We start from the raw sequence: 17175 nt of genomic DNA, 5'->3' as shown, positions 1-17175 counted from the left end.
TCCTAATCCCAGACATCTGGTGCTTGGCTGAGGCCACTGAGCATGAATGGCTTAAGATCACACTCTCTCTCATACTTTTTTTTTAATATTTAGTGAATTATGCTGCAGAGGGTATGGTAATAATTTTCCATATCTAAGCCCTTGGAAGTTTACCTGTCTGCTTCATCAATAATCAGCCACTGAGTGCGACGGAAATGAATACATTCTGTGGACTTGATGTGATCAACCAGGCGGCCAGGAGTGGAAATGAGGATGTTTATCCCTTTCCGTAATCTGTGAAGATTTAAAAACAAAAAATAAAACCCAGGCAAGAGAAAAAAAAAAAAGAAAGAAAAAACAACCCCATGCAGGTTAGGATGGAATAGGACCCAGAGTGAGGAGCTGGAACCTACAGAGGTGAAAAGTGCCACAGTAAATTCAGGGACAGCACTTCCTAGCTGATTAAAACTGAAGTTTTTTTTCAGCTAACATTTATCCTTGATCATCATTGATACTCTGATACTCAAAGGCACACTCATTGCTAAGGACGAGGTGGAAAGAAGTATTAATAACACTAAAAAAAAAAAATCACCCCAGTCAGGTTTTCTTTTCTAACTGAGTACTTGTTTTACTGTCAAGAGTAAACTTCTTTTTGTGTATGCTTATATAGAGAGAAATGAAAATTCCATTTTGGATTACCAGCTTACAATTCCATTTTTGAAAAGGGAAAAAAAAGGGATTTTAACACCAGGAAATCTCTTCTCCAGAAAGCAATTTCCCCCATAACAAATACTGTAGGCAGCACTTGGTGGTAAGCAAATACAGGTGTTTGTCAGGAGAGGGGGAAAAAAAATACTGACACAAGAGATCATCTTCTCAGAAGGCTCATCAACATTTTAGAAACAGATCCAACTGGGGGAAGTGAATGTTTCCTGCTGACCCAGCCACTGTGCCTGTGTAAGATCCAGGGGATCACAGCTTGATCCAAGCTCACCACCCTCCCTCCCAGTAAGAAAAACACTCTGAAGAAGAGTAACAGATAAAGGACTCAAAATATAATTTAAGAAGTTGGTTTCCTACCTGGCTTTTTCTGATTTTCTCTTTTCTCCCCCCATTAGCACTCCAGGCACAATCCAGGTAAATGGCTACAGACAGGAAAACCAAGACCAGCAATGACTCTTCTTAATAACAAGACAAAGCCTAATCAAAAAATGATGTTTCATGGCAAAAAGAGAGAGGATGGGGCTGACAGCAGTGTGCATGTGATGTGATCACAGCTCCAGCACTAAAAAAAGACTTGTAAGTCTCTTTTTAAGACTTATAAATTTGTAAGACTTATAAATAATAAGGAAGTACCCTATTATTCCAAGGAAAAAATGAAGAGGGGGTGGAAATATGGATCAGATAAATAAATGATTTAAACACCTTCTAGCCCAATGTAAGATACTCTACCCCAATTACAAGGAAAGCACTATCATTTAATGATTTTAAAAGCCTTCTCATTTCTCCAGTCATTCAGCTGGCAAAGCAGTTCACCAAGTCCTACTCCCCATCTGAAACCCATCTGTCCAGTATTAGTTTCAGTAAAACGGTCCTTGTCACCACGAGAGTTTCCATTCATAACTCAGCCTGAGACAATGAAAGGTATTTCTATAAGCAAATGGCTGTGAAAATCAGCTATGCTTGTTTATCAGCACATGTGCAACTAGGGTGCCATAATTAATCACTTAATTGCTCATGTAATAATTTAAAACATGCCACAGGGAAATCACACACTTAAACACATTTATCTTTAAGGACCATACATCTTGCCAGGTGCTGCATTTCCTTAAACCTCCAGCTGAATTCACAGGAACTGAAGTTGTTTAGCCCCTTACACAGCTAAGAACACAGAGCATTGAATTCTTACCTTAAGTAGTTTCTGGATTGTATCAAAACTTTGGAGTGCAAGCTATGGAAATCAACAAAAGAAAATGAGCTCTGCCAAAGTCTCTCTGGACTAAAAAGCTGGATTACAAATTCCTATGGCTCAAAAAATCTGTAAATTAATCTAGTTATGTACATCAGAATTCTAAATGCATCCTTAATTTTTTTTAGAAGCCACTTATTAATTTTTTTTCTCTTGAAGAATCTCTCTTTTATTATATTTTGGCCTGTTCAAAAGCCTCTCTACTGGCTCAGCTCCATGAGCCAGCTCTCAGGACAAGAGAGACTTCTGTGGGCTTCTGTGAATGCCCCAGGGAGAAAACAAGCTACAGGCACAGAAGATTTTGCTCCAGAGGAAGAATAAAAGGGAAGATTACAGAAATTCTGATAAAAAACCACCACAGAAAGGAAACACATAGGTCAATCCTCTTCTGGCAGCTCTCACTGTTCTCTCACCTGACCCATGGAGTGATTGTGCCATTGGATCTTCCTATCTCTGCATTTCTTTTCTCAAGGAAGGTTATTGCTTCCAATACAAAGTAATACCAATTGTAATTACAAATTATCTTCCTAAGTACTCTCAATGGCAACCCTTTAAATGAGCTTACACAGTTTCCTCCATGCTTAGTATTCACATGGCATCCTAAAGAGGCAGCTAAGTTGTTGCTGTAAAAATTTAAATACCTTCAGAGCTTTCTCCTTTCAGGGAACAGAGCAGAGATATTGCACTGCAGGTTGCATAAAATATTGGACCCCAAATGAGATACCTGCAATCAATTCTCCACATGGAAGTTATTATCATTCGACATACCAAAAAATAAAATGTAAAAGGTTGATACCCTCCTCTGACACTGCCTTTGCAACTGCAAATAATATAAATTAAATAGAAGAGTTCAATGGAGAAACCAATTCTTGGAGGCCTCAGCTTCAGCATTCGTTTAAGGATTTGATAAAACAGCTTTAAAAATGAAACGTTTGTATAAACCTACACATTTGCAAAGCTGAATTAATTGGTTTTACTCATTCCCCTGTGTGAGCAAGGCATGAGGTATGCACTGAGCCCGAGAGGTGCTGCAGCCTTCACAAAGATTTCCAACTGCAGGAAAAGAACTTAGAAACTCCTTCTTTCTCACTCTGGTTGGCACCGAACAAAAATGACAACTCTCTGTGAGAGCAAGATCTCAGCAGAAGGACTGACAGTGTTTTCTAACTTTAGAGTTCACCTTCCCTGGTGGACCCACATCTACATCCCCAAAAATCAGTGTTCAAACAGACTGAGAAAGGAAAAGCCACCTACCTCCCTCGTTGGGACGAGCACGAGTGCGTAGGGCCCATCACTGCGCTGCGAACACACAAGAGCAGGGCCTCTCAGAGAAGGCAGCACTGAGCAGCCTTTCCACACCTCCCCTGCTGCCAGCCAACACAGAGGATTCTGGAGGGCTTTAGTGCAAGTTTGCACACAACATTTTAGGGTATTTCTGCCCCACAGCTTTTAAAATCAAGTCTTTAACGTATCAATCCTGCACTGCCTTCTCCTCCCTGCTGGGAAACCTGCTCCAGTCAAACCCAACGTTTCAGTGCACCCAGACGTTGTTTCACTCCTGTGTTTCTGAGCTGCAGGGATGCTCTCCTGCTTGACGCACAGCAACGACCTGTAGGTAGCAGCTGCAGGGAGTGACAATCCAAGACGGGCTGGAGATGCTTCAACCCTTCACTCAGGGTGATCTCTTTCCATAAAATGCACAAGATCTGCAGCAGTATTTTCTGGTGTATGATCCAAATTGGGAGCAATTATCCAAACCCACTCCATGCCAAAGATTAAAAACTTACTCCCCCTAAAGACATGGCAGTAACCTTTGTTTTCAGTTCTCCCAGCTTCCAGACCATTTCTTCTGCTCTCTGCCTCCTCCAAACCTGATAATTTAGCCCATTTCCAATGTATCCTGCTGCATGGAGCAATGGGGAATGGCTAACATTGATCTTGTACCATCCACATCTCAATAAAACTGGAAAATCCCATCTGACACATGTACAAATAAAGGGGAACACAGACTGCTTGTAAGGAAAAGAGACAGTAATGACTACAAGAGCTGGATTTTATTTTTATTCCTTAATATCAAAAGCAAATATATTTAGTGCTGTTGGACCTACCTGTATTTTGGATTCCATTCCTTGCAAAGACTGTACAAGTGGAATCCCATAGGCAAGAGTTTTACCTTTTTAAATGGGAGAAAATAGGAGAACTTTCCATTAAAAAACATATGTGGCAATTACAACACTCCAGCAAACCAAAGCACCATTTGCCCCACCATTCTTAAACTGCAGTCAGAGTCTGGAAAAGTTTCTATTGAGTAGGAAATTTCCAGAATGGAAGATTGACAATTCAATAAAGGGTCAATTAGAAAAGAGAGGTGTGGTACCCCACTAAGATCTACCTAAATGAATCCAATTTACACACCCTAAGAAGGACAGTGACAATTCAACACTGACCTGAACCAGTCTGAGATCTCACCAGGGCATCTCTGCCTTGCAGGAGCACAGGAATCGTTTGCTTCTGAACACTGGGTGACAAACAAAACAGGGCAGGAAATGCACATGCAACACAGGATAGAATCCTACAGTTTTAACATGCACTGACTGTCTCAAAACTCTTTAGCCCAAATTTCTCACACTCATCTCTGCCATGTAGCTGCATCAGCTGAGGTGATTTCTAAGCACAGCCTCTGGATAAGCATCAGATGTGATAAACTCAAAACAGATGGGTTTATAATTCAAGTACCAAACTAGAAGGCAGGACTGCCTACAAACCCAACAGCAAATGGGACAGTGGTACTGTGGTCTTCACAAGCCAATTACACATACTGATGGCTTTTAGGGGTAAAGTGCAAAGTTTTTATATTGATTTGCTTACCTGGTCATGCTACACATATTGAGGACAGTGTTTATTGTGGAGATCTAGAGAGACAATAAAGAGAAGTAAAGGTTTTATTGTCAAACTGTTCCTTTTGTTATTTTTTGTAGTACAAGATAAAGCACAATACAAAAAACTTATGTTTATTCTCTACATAACTGGTCCTGGGCAACAAAATAGAAAGTTTTCATGTTCTCAAAATACTTGCTAGTTAATCAGAGTTACAGCATTGCTGGTTTTCTGTGTTTTTTTGGTATTACAGCTGCAAACAGTCAAGGGTGCTGGGACTGTGTCTGGGGACAGGTCAGGACATACATCAGTACCTTAAGTGACAAAATCAGGTGAAGTACCAGCAAGCCTGTCTGGCTCACCACGAATAAAGAGGCATCCCTCAGCTCTCTGACACGCCCCCACCCCAAAATGCACATTTTTGAGGCATGTAGGCCTTCCTGCCACTCACCAGATGTGGGTGGAGGTCCAGCTGGCTGAAGGAATCTGTAGTGAAAACATTTTCTTGCACCTGCTGCACTTCTTTTCTGAGTTAGGGGAAACAAGCAAAACAAAACACACATTAGGGTTAAAAATGATACAAAAGCATTCTACTTCATCAGCAATGAAATGACATCTACCAAGCAACTGCTCTGCCAAGCAAGGGCAAGAATTCAAGACACTGAAAGGGTTTTTTTCCCTCCCATTTGTCTAAAATACCTCTGAATTTCTGGGATGTCGGGGTTGTTTTTAAACAGGCTGGACGTCTTAATGAAAGGTTTGTTCTTCTGGCTTTCATTCTGGTTGTCAGTCAACTGCTTCTTAGGAACAGGTTTTTGTGATGAGTATCTCTCCTCCCTCCTGTCAGCTGCTGTGGCGCCTTTCCTGAAGGTGTTTATGGATAATTTACGTTTGCGTTTCACGGGTGGGCTTTCATGTGGCGGCTGCAGCTTCCTTTTCAGAGCACCAGATTGCTTGAAAGTGAACAAATACACCAGAGTCATCAGTGACTGAGAGTTAACACACAAACATCAGCCCACAGCAGAGCCTTATTTCTGGAATCGCCCACTCCATGACTAAAGAAACTAAAATTGCCTTCTGCAGCTATGCAACTCCTACTCCAACAGATCCACCACCACGCCTGAGACTTCTGACATTGCAAAGAGCAATCTCAAGCCATACCTAGCGCTCATCCTTGAAGGACTTCATTCAACTTCTCCAGTGACTGGGCAGAACGTGGTTTAAAAACGTCTCTCAAAAGCATTTTTAAGCCTCTGGAGATGAAGCAGAGGGCTAGGAGAGCATCACCCACAGCCCGCCAAAGGTCAACGCGGTGAGTCGGGGCAGCGCCGTCTGCCCGCAGCCCGCCCGGGGAGCCACCTGCGAGCCCCGGTGCCGCATCAGCCCCGGCTCGGGCCGGGGGAAGCCAAAGACTCCATTTAACAACTTGTCGGACGCTGCCTCCCCGCTCGGTCACGGTCCCATATCCCGCAGACCCCACACCCTCCCCTCCCTTCCCCTCCGCTCGTACCCGGCCGACGCCGCGCATCCCCACGCCCGCCGCCATGTCCCGCCCGTTCCTCCGCAGGGCCCGGGGCCGCCCCTCGCCCGGCCCTGCCCGTGAGGGCGGCGCGGCGGCGGCTGCGGGGCTCCCCCACAGACCGGAGCCCACCCGGCTTGCCCTGCCCGCCCCGCGGCGCTGCGGGGCCCCGTGAGGGTTCTCCCCACCCCCGCACCCCGCGCTACGGGGCCCGCGTGCCGCGCAGGCAGCGGCGGGACAGCCCCGGCCGGGCCCGCCGGGGGCTTCGGCGGCGGCGCGTGCGCGCGGCCCGTGAGGCGGCGGTAACATGGCGGCGGCGGGGCGGGAGGAGCCGCCGCTGGGGCTCGAGGCGGTCGCGGAGGAGGCGGCGGCGGCGGCGGCGAGTGCCGGGTTCCGGCTCACGGCGGTGCGGCGGGAGCCGGCGGTGCGGCTGCAGCACGGCGCCAGCGGGCTGGAGCCGCTGGCCTGGTCCGAGGACCACCGGGTGTCGGTGAGCACGGCCCGCAGCATCGCCGTGCTGGAGCAGCTCAGCGACGTGCACAGCGGCGGGCAGGACATGGTCATCCACCGCACCGCCGTGCCCGCGCCCGGCGCCGCCTGCATGCTCAAGGTGAGCGGCCGGCACGCCTCGTCAGTGTGTATAAATATCTAAATGGGAAGTGCCAGGAAGAGGGGGCCAGGAGAGGTTCAGGTTGGACATCAGGAGGAATTTCCTCGCAGGCAGGGTGATTAGACTTTGGAATGGGCTGCCCAGGGAGGTTCGGAGTCACCGTCCCTAGAGGTGTTCAGGGAACGACTGGATGTGGCACTCAGTGCTCCGGGCTGGGTGACACGGTGGTGATCGGTCACAGATTGGACTCAGTGATCTCAGAGGTTTCTCCAACTTTAATGATTCTGTGTTTTTTCCCAATGGTGCTAAGCAATAAGAGAAACGGGCATAAACTGATAGACACCAAGCTCCACCTGAACGTAAGGAAGAACTTCTTCCCTGTGCAGTGACCGAGCACTGGAACAGAAGCCAGAGAGGGTCTGGAGTGTCCCCAACTGTGGTCCCTTCCAGCCTGACCCATCCCGGGATTCTGATCCCCCTCTTAGGGAGCTGCCCTGGGGCTGCCCCTGCCCTGCCCAAACTTGCTGTAAGGTCTCATGTATTGATTTGTTTTAAAAGTACAAGAGAGAGAAAACCATATCCCAGTGATGTCCAGGGATTCTAAAATTCTGCAGTTTTTCTGAGAATCATTTGAGCACCAGTACGGTTATTTCAACACAATTTGGAGTGGGAATCTTCCTTTGTTTTGCTGCCTAAGCTAAAGGATTTTTGCAGCAGGGATTTCTGTGGCCTTCAGGGGAACATCTGATTTTTTACAAAGATGGGAGATGTGGGTGAATATCTTATTAAATAATACTTTTGTTGTTGTGAATCTGATTTGATTTTCCAAAACAATGCTGAGAATATAGAGTGGAGTTGAAATATTGAGTGCTTTACAATTTAAATATCATGCCAGGTATCTTTAAGAGAACAGAAGTATGAAAACAGGCTCTTTGATTCAGCAGACAAAATTTCAATAGCTGAGAGTCAAAACTATGACTCAGGGCATTAATGAAGCTGAAGTCTTTAGGAGTGACATTAATAAACCATTGAACAGTGTAGTGTTGGTTGTGATTGGGGATCCTCTGTTTCAAGAAGGAATTAATTCCAGAAAAGCCTTTCTAAAAAAACTAGCTGTACAATTGTTTTAGAGGTTCTTCTTGTTCTCTTTCAGGTTGGCCCAAAGAAGGAGGTGGCTGAATGTAAGGAGAAGTTCGCCAGCTCAGTGGATCCAACCGTCAGTCAGACGTTTATGCTGGACCGGGTGTTCAATCCCGAGGGGAAGTCCCTGACACCCATGCGGGGCTTCAAATATTCCAGCTGGTCCCCTCTGGGCTGCGACGCCAACGGGAGGTGCCTGCTGGCAGCCCTGACCATGGACAACCGCCTGACCATCCACGCCAACCTCAACAGGCTGCAGTGGGTGCAGCTGGTGGACCTGACCGAGCTCTACGGCGAGCGCCTGTTCGAGGCCAGTTACAAACTGTGTAAGGCTGACACTCCCTGTGGGGAGCTGGGAGACTTCCCGGAGTTCCAGCGGCGGCACAGCATGCAGACCCCGGTGCGTATGGAGTGGTCGGGCATCTGCACCACCCAGCAGGTCAAGCACAACAACGAGTGCCGGGACGTGGGCAGCGTGCTCCTGGCAGTGCTCTTCGAAAACGGGAATATCGCTGTTTGGCAGTTCCAGCTGCCCTTTCTGGGGCAGGAGTCCATCACTTCCTGCAATACCATCGAGTCAGGAATAAGCTCCCCCAGCGTGTTGTCCTGGTGGGAATACGAGCACAACAACCGGAAGATGAGCGGACTGATCGTGGGGAGCGCGTACGGCCCGGTGAAGATCATCCCCGTCAACCTCAAGGCGGTCAAAGGCTACTTCACGCTGAGACAGCCCGTGGTCTTGTGGCAGGAGATGGACCAGCTGCCCGTGCACAGCATCAAATGTATCCCTCTCTACCACCCCTACCAGAAATGCAGCTGTAGCCTGGTGGTGGCTGCGAGAGGCCCTTACGTGTTCTGGTGCCTCCTGTTGATATCCAAAGCGGGGCTGAACGTCCACAATTCCCACGTGACGGGGCTCCACTCCTTGCCCATTGTCTCCATGACTGCGGACAAGCAGAACGGCACAGTGTACACCTGCTCCAGCGACGGCAAGGTCAGGCAGCTCATCCCCATATTCACAGACGTTGCTTTAAAGTTTGAGCACCAGCTGATAAAGCTCTCGGAGGTGTTTGGCTCCGTCAGGACTCACGGAATCGCTGTCAGCCCGTGTGGGGCATACCTGGCAGTCATCACCACCGAGGGCATGGCCAACGGGCTGCACCCAGTCAACAAAAACTACCAAGTTCAGTTTGTCACCCTCAAGACTTTTGAGGAGGCAGCTGCACAGCTCTTGGAATCTTCTGTTCAGAACCTTTTCCGGCAGGTGGACTTGACGGATCTTGTACGCTGGAAAATCTTGAAGGATAAGCATATTCCTCAGTTCTTACAGGAAGCACTGGATAAAAAGATAGAGAGCTGTGGTTCCACTTACTTCTGGAGGTTTAAGCTGTTTCTCTTGAGGATTTTGTACCAGTCGATGCAGAAAGCCCCCTCCGAGGTCACGTGGAGACCTTCACACGAGGACGCCAAAATCTTGATATCGGATTCCCCTGGGATGGGCAGCACTGAAGATGATCAAGAGGAAGGAACTTCGAAACAAGCCAGCAAGCAGAGCCTGGGGGACACTGGCAAAGGTGTGGACATTGATGACAATGCAGAGGATTCTCTCCATCAGTCAAGTGACACTGGAGGCCGTGAGCCAATGGTAGAAAAGCTGCTTGAAATACAGGCACAGATTGAGGCTGTAGAAATGCACTTGACACGAGAACACATGAAGCGGGTGTTGGGAGAAGTTTATCTGCACACGTGGATTACAGAAAACACCAGCATTCCCACCAGAGGAGTCTGTGACTTCTTAATGTCCGACGATGGCTATGATGACAGAACAGCACGAGTAAGTGGCACCTCTGCTCGGGGGATTCTGTGTCACAGTCACTTCCTTCTCCCCCCTCCTGAAAAAACAGCTGGGCTGGGAAAGAGAGCTGGAGTCATGTCAGCCTTACCAGTCAGATTCTATAGAGCATTCAGCTTAAATTGTCCTTCCTTGATATTGTGAAATAAGAGGGAATGTAAATACAGATGTTGAAATTTGAATCAGGTACAATAAAGAATAATGATGTCCGAATTTTTGCAGAACAGGGGAGAGCACTGGGTTATTGTGCTGCTGTCAGTGGGTTTAGAACATGAACTGACTGAGGGATGTTTGCTTTCATGACTAAGCTTATTTAGTCCATCATCTTAACACAATTAAACTTCAGATCTATTTCCTCTAGTCAATCACACTGCAGTTCTAATGTTAAGAGCTGCAGAAGTCTCTCTTCTGAAATTATTGTTCAGGTGGTCTATCAGGTCTTGTCACTACTCCCTGAGCCTGCAGTGCAAAGATCAGTTTCAGAGGGTCAGAAAGTGGTTGTGTTCTATGAGTTAAACCCAGTGATTTGGAACTTCATGCGGGACATTCAGTTAACCAAGCTGACTGACTGCCTTTGTTACAACACACATGGCCAGGGCTTTCAGGCACACTGGCAATTAGTGCACTACAATTAATAAGCATTACTTAAGGCTTGGCCATGACAGGAACTTTTCCCAAACTTGCAGTGCTCCCTACCAGTGTCAAAGCCTAACTGCACAGACAGCATCCTGACTGTTGCAATGCGCAGAGCAAACATTTGTGGCAGGAGGTCGGTGGGCAGTGAAGCCTGCACAGGGTAGTGAAGTTCTCTGAGTACAGAGGGGAGACCAAGGCAGCTGTGGTGGGAACACTGCATCAGCCTGCCAGGTCTTAATGACAGAAATGATTCAGGTGTCTGTGCACCTCTTTGTATGAGCAGAATGAGCAGAGAACAGCTCTTCTCATACCCAAGTCCTTAAATCACTTGAACTCTCAAAATCAGCTTTTATCTTGCATCCAGGAAGGAAGCAAGCACATGTCCATCACTGATGTAGTGTGGTGTTCTCCTGATGGCATCACAGCCAAGTGTGGCCATCAGTAATTCACTAGGAAAGTACTCTGGCACAACTGCTGGGTTGTTCTAGCATCCAATTACTATGAATTGAAGGTTTGAGAGGTTGCTTTTCTTATCTTAGAAGAATCTTGTTTCTTTTTTACGGTGATGAAAAGCGACTTCTAAATTGTATTTTATCTATTCAGTTTGTTGTCACACTTAAAAGGTCCCTGGGATGTGGTTTATATCTATTGAAATGTCACAGACAAATTTGATCACATAAATGTTCTGCTATAAATGTACTCCCAGATGACTGCTGAAGGCATCCAGGTAATTTCTGAACAGGAGTGTTTTTTAGCACGTTCACTGTGATAGGCATGAGGGAAAGCACTGCTGTGATGGTCAGTAGTGTGATAGCAGGTCTTTCAGTACTTTTAAAATTGGCAAGGAATTACTGGTTTTAAGGTCTGTATCCCTTTACTGTGGGGATTCAGGAATCTTTAGGAGAGCAAAAGGGGAATAAATGAATACTTACTGATATTTTGTATTTCTTACACTTTGATTTCGTGCGACTCAGCGAATTCTGTGTCACTCTGAAATCACAGTGAGGTGTTCCCACCCTGGGCTGTGTCAGTGAGTGCCTCCTGTGTGTTCCAGGTGCTGATTGGGCACATCCTGAAGAAGATGAACAAACAGACCTTCCCGGAGCACTGCAGTTTGTGCAAGGAGATCCTGCCCTTCACCGACCGCAAGCAGGCCGTCTGCTCCAACGGCCACATTTGGCTCAGGTAATGGGCTCTTACAGAGCTTTTCCCCTCCTCTGGATAATTCAAACATACTTTGAGAGCTCACTAAACCACTTGTTAGCAGTGGAGTGAAAAGGCATGAAGGATGTTATCCATGCTACAGTTTTTTCTTTCCTCTTCCATAAGAGCCAGGGTGCTGGAGGTTGGATTTGGTTCTCTTAGCAGGACAATGTTTTTATAATAAAATGCTTTTGAGCGTCTATTTTGGGGGGAATATGGGGTCAGGGAGAAAGCAAGCAAGGGAAATCAAGGACAAGTCATCCTTTGGAACATCACTTGAAGGAGGGTTTGTTCAAGCTCCTTCAGCATTTGAAAACAAAAGCAGTTTAACAGGAACTGATTGAGAACAGGCACATTGAGAAGTCAAATTCTGGAACATCTAGAAAATTAAATCTTCCTGTACCAGTGTGGGGGGTACATGGAGATTGTCCCTGGAGCCTTGGCAAGTCACTAGTTTGTCACAAAGAAAAAACTGTGCCTAACAGATTTTATCTACTAGTTTGGGTAAACAGTCAGGTAAACCCTGGTTCTTCCCTGTGCAGTAGGGCCTCAAGCTTTTTACCTCCTCTACTGTATGTTAAAAATTTTTTGGCCAATGATAGATTGATTTTTGACCTTTCATTTTTGTGTCCATATGCAATTTGGTACACTTGGGAAGTTTCATGTACCTGAATTAATGAATTACTAATTTTCATATTTAATGTGGTTCATTACTGCCTTAACTCTCAGAAAGCAGATTGTGAGCAGAACTCAGCCTCCAGTGAGGGCACAGGAGCAGGTCATAAAACAATACACCCCAAACCTCTTGATAAAACTACTTGTCCTTTCACAGGTGCTTTCTAACCTACCAGTCCTGCCAGAGTTTGGTGTACAGGAGGTGTTTGCTTCACGACAGCATTGCACGGCACCCAACCCCAGAAGGTAAAACGTTCCTGGGGGCAAAAGGGGCAGGATTGGGGCTTCTTAACTTTTATCTGCAAAATAGCTTGAGTTAGTTTCACTGACTTTTCTCTTTTAGGGAGTTCCTATGTGAAACTCTGCATTTCACAGTGTCCTGGTGTTGTCTGGGATTAGTGACGTGTTAATTACAAACTAATGACTGCAGAAATTGATGTATAAATCCCACATTTTAATGAGAGCTGGGTAAACACATAATCTGTGCTGGAATGCTCCAGCAGTTAGTTTGATACTAACTTAGTTAGTTTGATCCAAGTTGAATTTATCAGCATCCAGTTCTGCAAGAGGGATAAAGAGGCAGGAACCAAGGACTGTGTTATGTGAAGGATCTAATTCCAGTTTAGAAAATGAGAACGCTGCAGTTGTGCCATGGTGATCCTTTAAATTTTTTTCCTATACAGCTATGAGTATGTAAGGATAAAGCATGGAGTGTTTCACCCTAATTTTATCCCCCGCTGAGGTGGAATTTAAACTGGCATTACTTGAAATTTCAGGTCAGAAACAGTTTGATTTCACTGAATTCTCAGTCACTCCTGCATGTGAATATATACAAACTGTCCAGGGTTCCTGTTTAGTTTGTGCATCTCAGATGTCATTCCTCTGTCCATCTCTACCCCCAACTTTAAACAACTTCTTTTCTTGTTTGCAGATCCTGAATGGATCAAGAGGTTATTGCAAGGACCTTGCACGTTCTGTGATTCTCCTGTGTTCTAGAGAAAAGCTGTGTCAAGACTGAAAGTATTTTCTCTACTGCATAAGCTCCCTTCAGCCTGGGAGGATACAGAGACAGGAACAGAGACTCTGCTGGAGGGGGAACACATTGTCCACAGTCCTGTAAATAGAACATCACAGGTTCTACAAACTCCTAAAGTCCGGAGCCCATTCCACGCTCCAGAAACAGGAGTACACCTGGAAGAGCCAGTTTAAAGCTGTTTGGAAATGCACCCATGGAAGCCTCAGCAGCTGGACACTGACAAGGAACTGAAGGGTTGAGCACAGTGGGAATTGTCCTTTCTGCCTGACACCAGTGTCAATTCCCAAAAGCTGGGATGGGAACAGTGGAGCTGCCTCTTGAATGGTCTTGGTGGGTAGAGAAGGCTCCAGCTTGCAGTGCTCTCCTTTGCTTCTTACCAACACTGGCATTTGCTGTAGAACACTGAACTGTCCAAATAATCCATGGTTCCAGTTTCTTGCCCAGAGAAGCAGATGCCAGTTACAGCCATATGAAAGAAATTGGGCATTCCATGAATTTCACTGAAAGCCTAGGAGAGTAACTGCCTCAGAAATGTTTGAGTCAGAAGGGTGGTACTGACTGCCTGGGTCAAATAGGGATCAGTAAGGATAATTTTTAAATGTAATAATTATTAAACTAATAGCAATTAGCTTAAACACTAATATATATACATATATATAAAATTTCCAATGCTCTTAAGGCTCTTGCCCCACTTTCTTTTTCTGACCTAAGTTCTAACTCCCTTCCAGCTTTTGCCAGTGTATTTGCCTTTGGTTTCACTTAACCCTCTACCAACAGGAATTCTCTTTTCCAGAGAAACTCAGTTGCCAAAAGCATTACCAACTAACACTACTGTCAGTTAAACTGAGAGTCTCCCTCATACAGTAGATTAGTTTTCCACAAGTTTGATACACAAGGAATCACTCCCAGCTGCCAGCTTTTCGTAACAGCTCAGTAAAAAACCCCAAATGAACAGAACACCCCAAACCCAACCCCACTATGGCTGACATGTTCTAGGTAAGGCCAAGGAGGCTGGTGAAGCTGTTTGTGTATCCCAGAATGGTTTGGGTTGGAAGGGACCATAAAGCTCATCTCGTTCCACCCCCTGCCATGGGCAGGGACACCTTCCACTGTCCCAGGTTGCTCCAAGCCCTGTCCAACCTGGCCTTGGACACTGCCAGGGATCCAGGGGCAGCCACAGCTTCTCTGGGCACCCTGTGCCAGGGCCTCCCCACCTTCACAGGGAAGGATTTTTTTCTAATATCCCATCTAACCCTTTTGAAGCCATTCCCCTTTGTCCTGTCACTCCAGGCTCATGTAGAAAGTCCCTCTCCATCTCACGTGGCCGAGCCTAGGAATTTATTTTGCCTTCTAACTGCCCTATCAGAAAAACCCATCTTTTTTTGCCATCTGTTCCTGCAGGGAGCAGAATCCTTTTCAACTTCCTATGCAGTGTTAGAGGAACAATACCTCCCAAATGTGTGTGGTTACTTGGTACAGTTTGTCTTGTTAACTTCAATCCATGCTGTCAAATAATCCTGAGTTTGTGTATTTCCATTCTGCAGAGTACCAATCGCAGAGGTGTCGCCCTGTCTGTGATTCCTGACACTTTCACTGTGTGGGAAGTGCTCTACAGCTGTTGAGAAATCATGGAATTGTGCTGACAGTATCAGTCTCCCACCAGTGCATGTGTGATTGGTGCTTGTTTCCTCGATTCAATGACTATGCATATTTTGTTAATGTTCCTTCACCTTTAATAGGAGCAAATTTTTTTCAGTGAACATTAAAGAAGTCAGCTGTCCTTCTGCTCAGTGTCTCATGCATTAAGCATGATCATGCATTGACTAAGAAGAACATTGCTATAGTAGCCTAGAAACAGCAGAAGCACATTCATCTGTAAAATAATTAGCCTTGTTTGTAAATATCCTTGGAAGTGATACCATAATTGTATTAAAGAAATGTTTAGTTTTTTATTGCTGTGCATTGAAAATTGAAATTACTTCAGTGTGCCTGCAGAGAAGGGAAATGTAGCTCGTGTTGGTATTCAGTAAAACAAGGAGTAACTTCGATGCCCAACGTGTGTGGAGTTTGGGGCCAGCTCTGGTACCTGGGACAAAACTTCCCAGTGCTGCTGGGGTTTGGGGGAACAGAACATCTATTGCCATATGAGCTGAGCAGAGGTTTATTCGTGGTGGTTGAGAAGGCATTTTAAGTGGAAGGTGCAAGTCCTTGCCCTGGCAGCCATGACCAGCTCATCAGTAAGTGCTCCAATTTAGAAATTCTCCTGCCTGTGGAGGAGGGGAGGGAGCCCTGCAGAACCATGTCCCAATGCTTTCAGAAAAAGTCAAAGAGTATTTCTTTGGCTGTGGTCTAGAAACCATAAAAATATCCTAATCTGCTGAAATGTTTAAGTCTGGCTGACCCAAAGGTTCACATGATAACAGATGACATTGGTTCTTGCTGATCATTTCTGGCAGTTCTCTTGAATGTCCCTGGACTGAGTTTTAATGTTTTGCCATGGAGAAGCTCTAGCACACCTCACGGTAACATTGCAGCATTAATGTTTATTTTCCCTGTCTTTCAAGGCAGTAGATACTCAGTCTGCCATTGCCAGTTTATTTAACCTGGTTTCAGACTGCTGGGAGAATGGAATTTTAAAGCCAACGATGTTGTCTTTGTCTGCCAGTGGAGATCCTTTAGCAAAAAGGATTTCACTCCTCACCCTGACTTGTTCACAACAGGTACAGAGGAATTGGGATTTCATTTTTGTGTAAACCAGCACTTGTCCCTAAGTGCATTTTTAACCAGAATAGCAGAGCCCACCTCACTCAGTAACATTTAACCCCTGGTGCTGACCTGAGTGGGTTTGGCTGCCCAGCGAGTGCTGAGGCTGCTCCAGGAATCCTTTTATGCCTCAGACTCCTGAAGGAGCAGCTCTGGGCACGCAGGGGTTGGTCCTGCTCCTGCAGGGCAGCAGCAGCACCTTGGGGCATTGTCCCACACATTGTGCTGATCAAACCTTGCTGTCACCCCATGGGGAAGGGGAGCAGGGGAGCAAGGAATGAACACTGTTGCCAGATCCTTGTGTTATTTTGCCATTATCAGAGTTGCCTCCTCAAACTAACACATCTATCAAGGCTCAGTCTGTTTTGAGACACCACGTGAAATGTTCAAAGAACAAATCCCACAAAGTCAGAGTTTATCTCACTAAGTTTTCGCTTAAGTTTTGCAGGATACTTCAAACAAGTGAATAGTTGGAGGTTCTCAACTGCTTCGCCATTTGATGGTGAACACTCTGGCTGTTCAAGGACCCTCATCTCCAGAGGGAGAGCAACGTTCCAGTAGAGACTGAGGGTTCCTGATGCTCTTTTTTTTTTTTCTGTTTAAAAGGACTGTGATACTTGCTCTTGCAGCTGAGAATTAACAGGCAGAATTAACAAACAAACTCTTGTTTGTCCAGAGCTAAGGTGTCATTGTCCTTGATGAGGAGCTTCTGATAGCTTTTAAAATTTGCTGCTCATGCTGGCAACAGTTAATCCATCCTCCTCTGGGATGAAGAAATCCAGGCTAATCCAAGTTGGATGGATAAGTGGAACAGCCCTGGACTGTACAGTGTCTTAGTGCCTTGGTGCTAGGTGCCATTCTTGGCACTTGGGATGAAGTTTGGGATCATACAGACTCAGTCTTGTGTCTCCAAATT

At 45.9% G+C, this 17175-nt stretch overlaps 2 protein-coding genes across 4 annotated transcripts in view; one reads left to right on the top strand and one right to left on the bottom strand.

Moving 5' to 3' along the window:
* Positions 1–6399, bottom strand: part of DDX31 (DEAD-box helicase 31) — a 43586-nt gene extending 37187 nt beyond the window's left edge. Inside the window, exons 1-10 of one of the 2 annotated variants that reach the window (XM_039561689.1) lie at positions 6336–6399; positions 5525–5778; positions 5277–5352; positions 4817–4860; positions 4396–4466; positions 4057–4121; positions 3203–3247; positions 1889–1930; positions 1060–1124; positions 154–273 (exon numbers count right to left, since the gene is read on the bottom strand). In XM_039561689.1, coding sequence (XP_039417623.1) covers positions 154–273; positions 1060–1124; positions 1889–1930; positions 3203–3247; positions 4057–4121; positions 4396–4466; positions 4817–4860; positions 5277–5352; positions 5525–5778; positions 6336–6371 — 818 coding nt within the window. In that variant the 5' untranslated portion in view covers positions 6372–6399. The remainder of the gene's footprint in view (positions 1–153; positions 274–1059; positions 1125–1888; positions 1931–3202; positions 3248–4056; positions 4122–4395; positions 4467–4816; positions 4861–5276; positions 5353–5524; positions 5779–6335) is intronic. The other variant, XM_039561690.1, reaches the window with a different exon arrangement.
* A 323-nt stretch (positions 6400–6722) lies between these two features.
* On the top strand, positions 6723–15544 carry GTF3C4 (general transcription factor IIIC subunit 4). Of its 2 annotated transcripts, XR_005603263.1 has the most exons (6): positions 6807–6954; positions 8108–9928; positions 11637–11767; positions 12618–12706; positions 13392–13826; positions 15041–15544. XR_005603263.1 is itself a non-coding variant. In XM_039561799.1 (5 exons), the coding sequence occupies exons 1-5, from the start codon at positions 6901–6903 to the stop codon at positions 13454–13456; spliced, it is 2160 nt and encodes a 719-aa protein (XP_039417733.1). In that variant the 5' UTR covers positions 6723–6900; the 3' UTR covers position 13457. The 2 variants fall into 2 exon arrangements, 1 of the variants encoding a protein (XP_039417733.1); XM_039561799.1 differs by lacking the exon at positions 15041–15544 and having other exon boundaries at positions 6723–6954; positions 13392–13457.
* The last annotated feature ends 1631 nt before the right edge of the window (positions 15545–17175 follow it).

This window comes from Corvus cornix, chromosome 17, assembly GCF_000738735.6.
Source record: "Corvus cornix cornix isolate S_Up_H32 chromosome 17, ASM73873v5, whole genome shotgun sequence".
NCBI lineage: Eukaryota > Metazoa > Chordata > Aves > Passeriformes > Corvidae > Corvus > Corvus cornix.
Note: the sequence above shows the minus strand (reverse complement) of the source record. Positions and strands in the feature narration are given on the sequence as shown.

Coding starts and splice junctions, on each gene's coding strand:
- GTF3C4 (XM_039561799.1), top strand. CDS start 6,901: ATGGTCATCCACCGCACCGCCGTGCCCGCGCCCGGCGCCGCCTGCATG. Junction 11,768..12,617: donor AACGGCCACATTTGGCTCAG/GTAATGGGCTCT, acceptor GTCCTTTCACAG/GTGCTTTCTAACCTACCAGT. Junction 12,707..13,391: donor ACGGCACCCAACCCCAGAAG/GTAAAACGTTCC, acceptor TCTTGTTTGCAG/ATCCTGAATGGATCAAGAGG.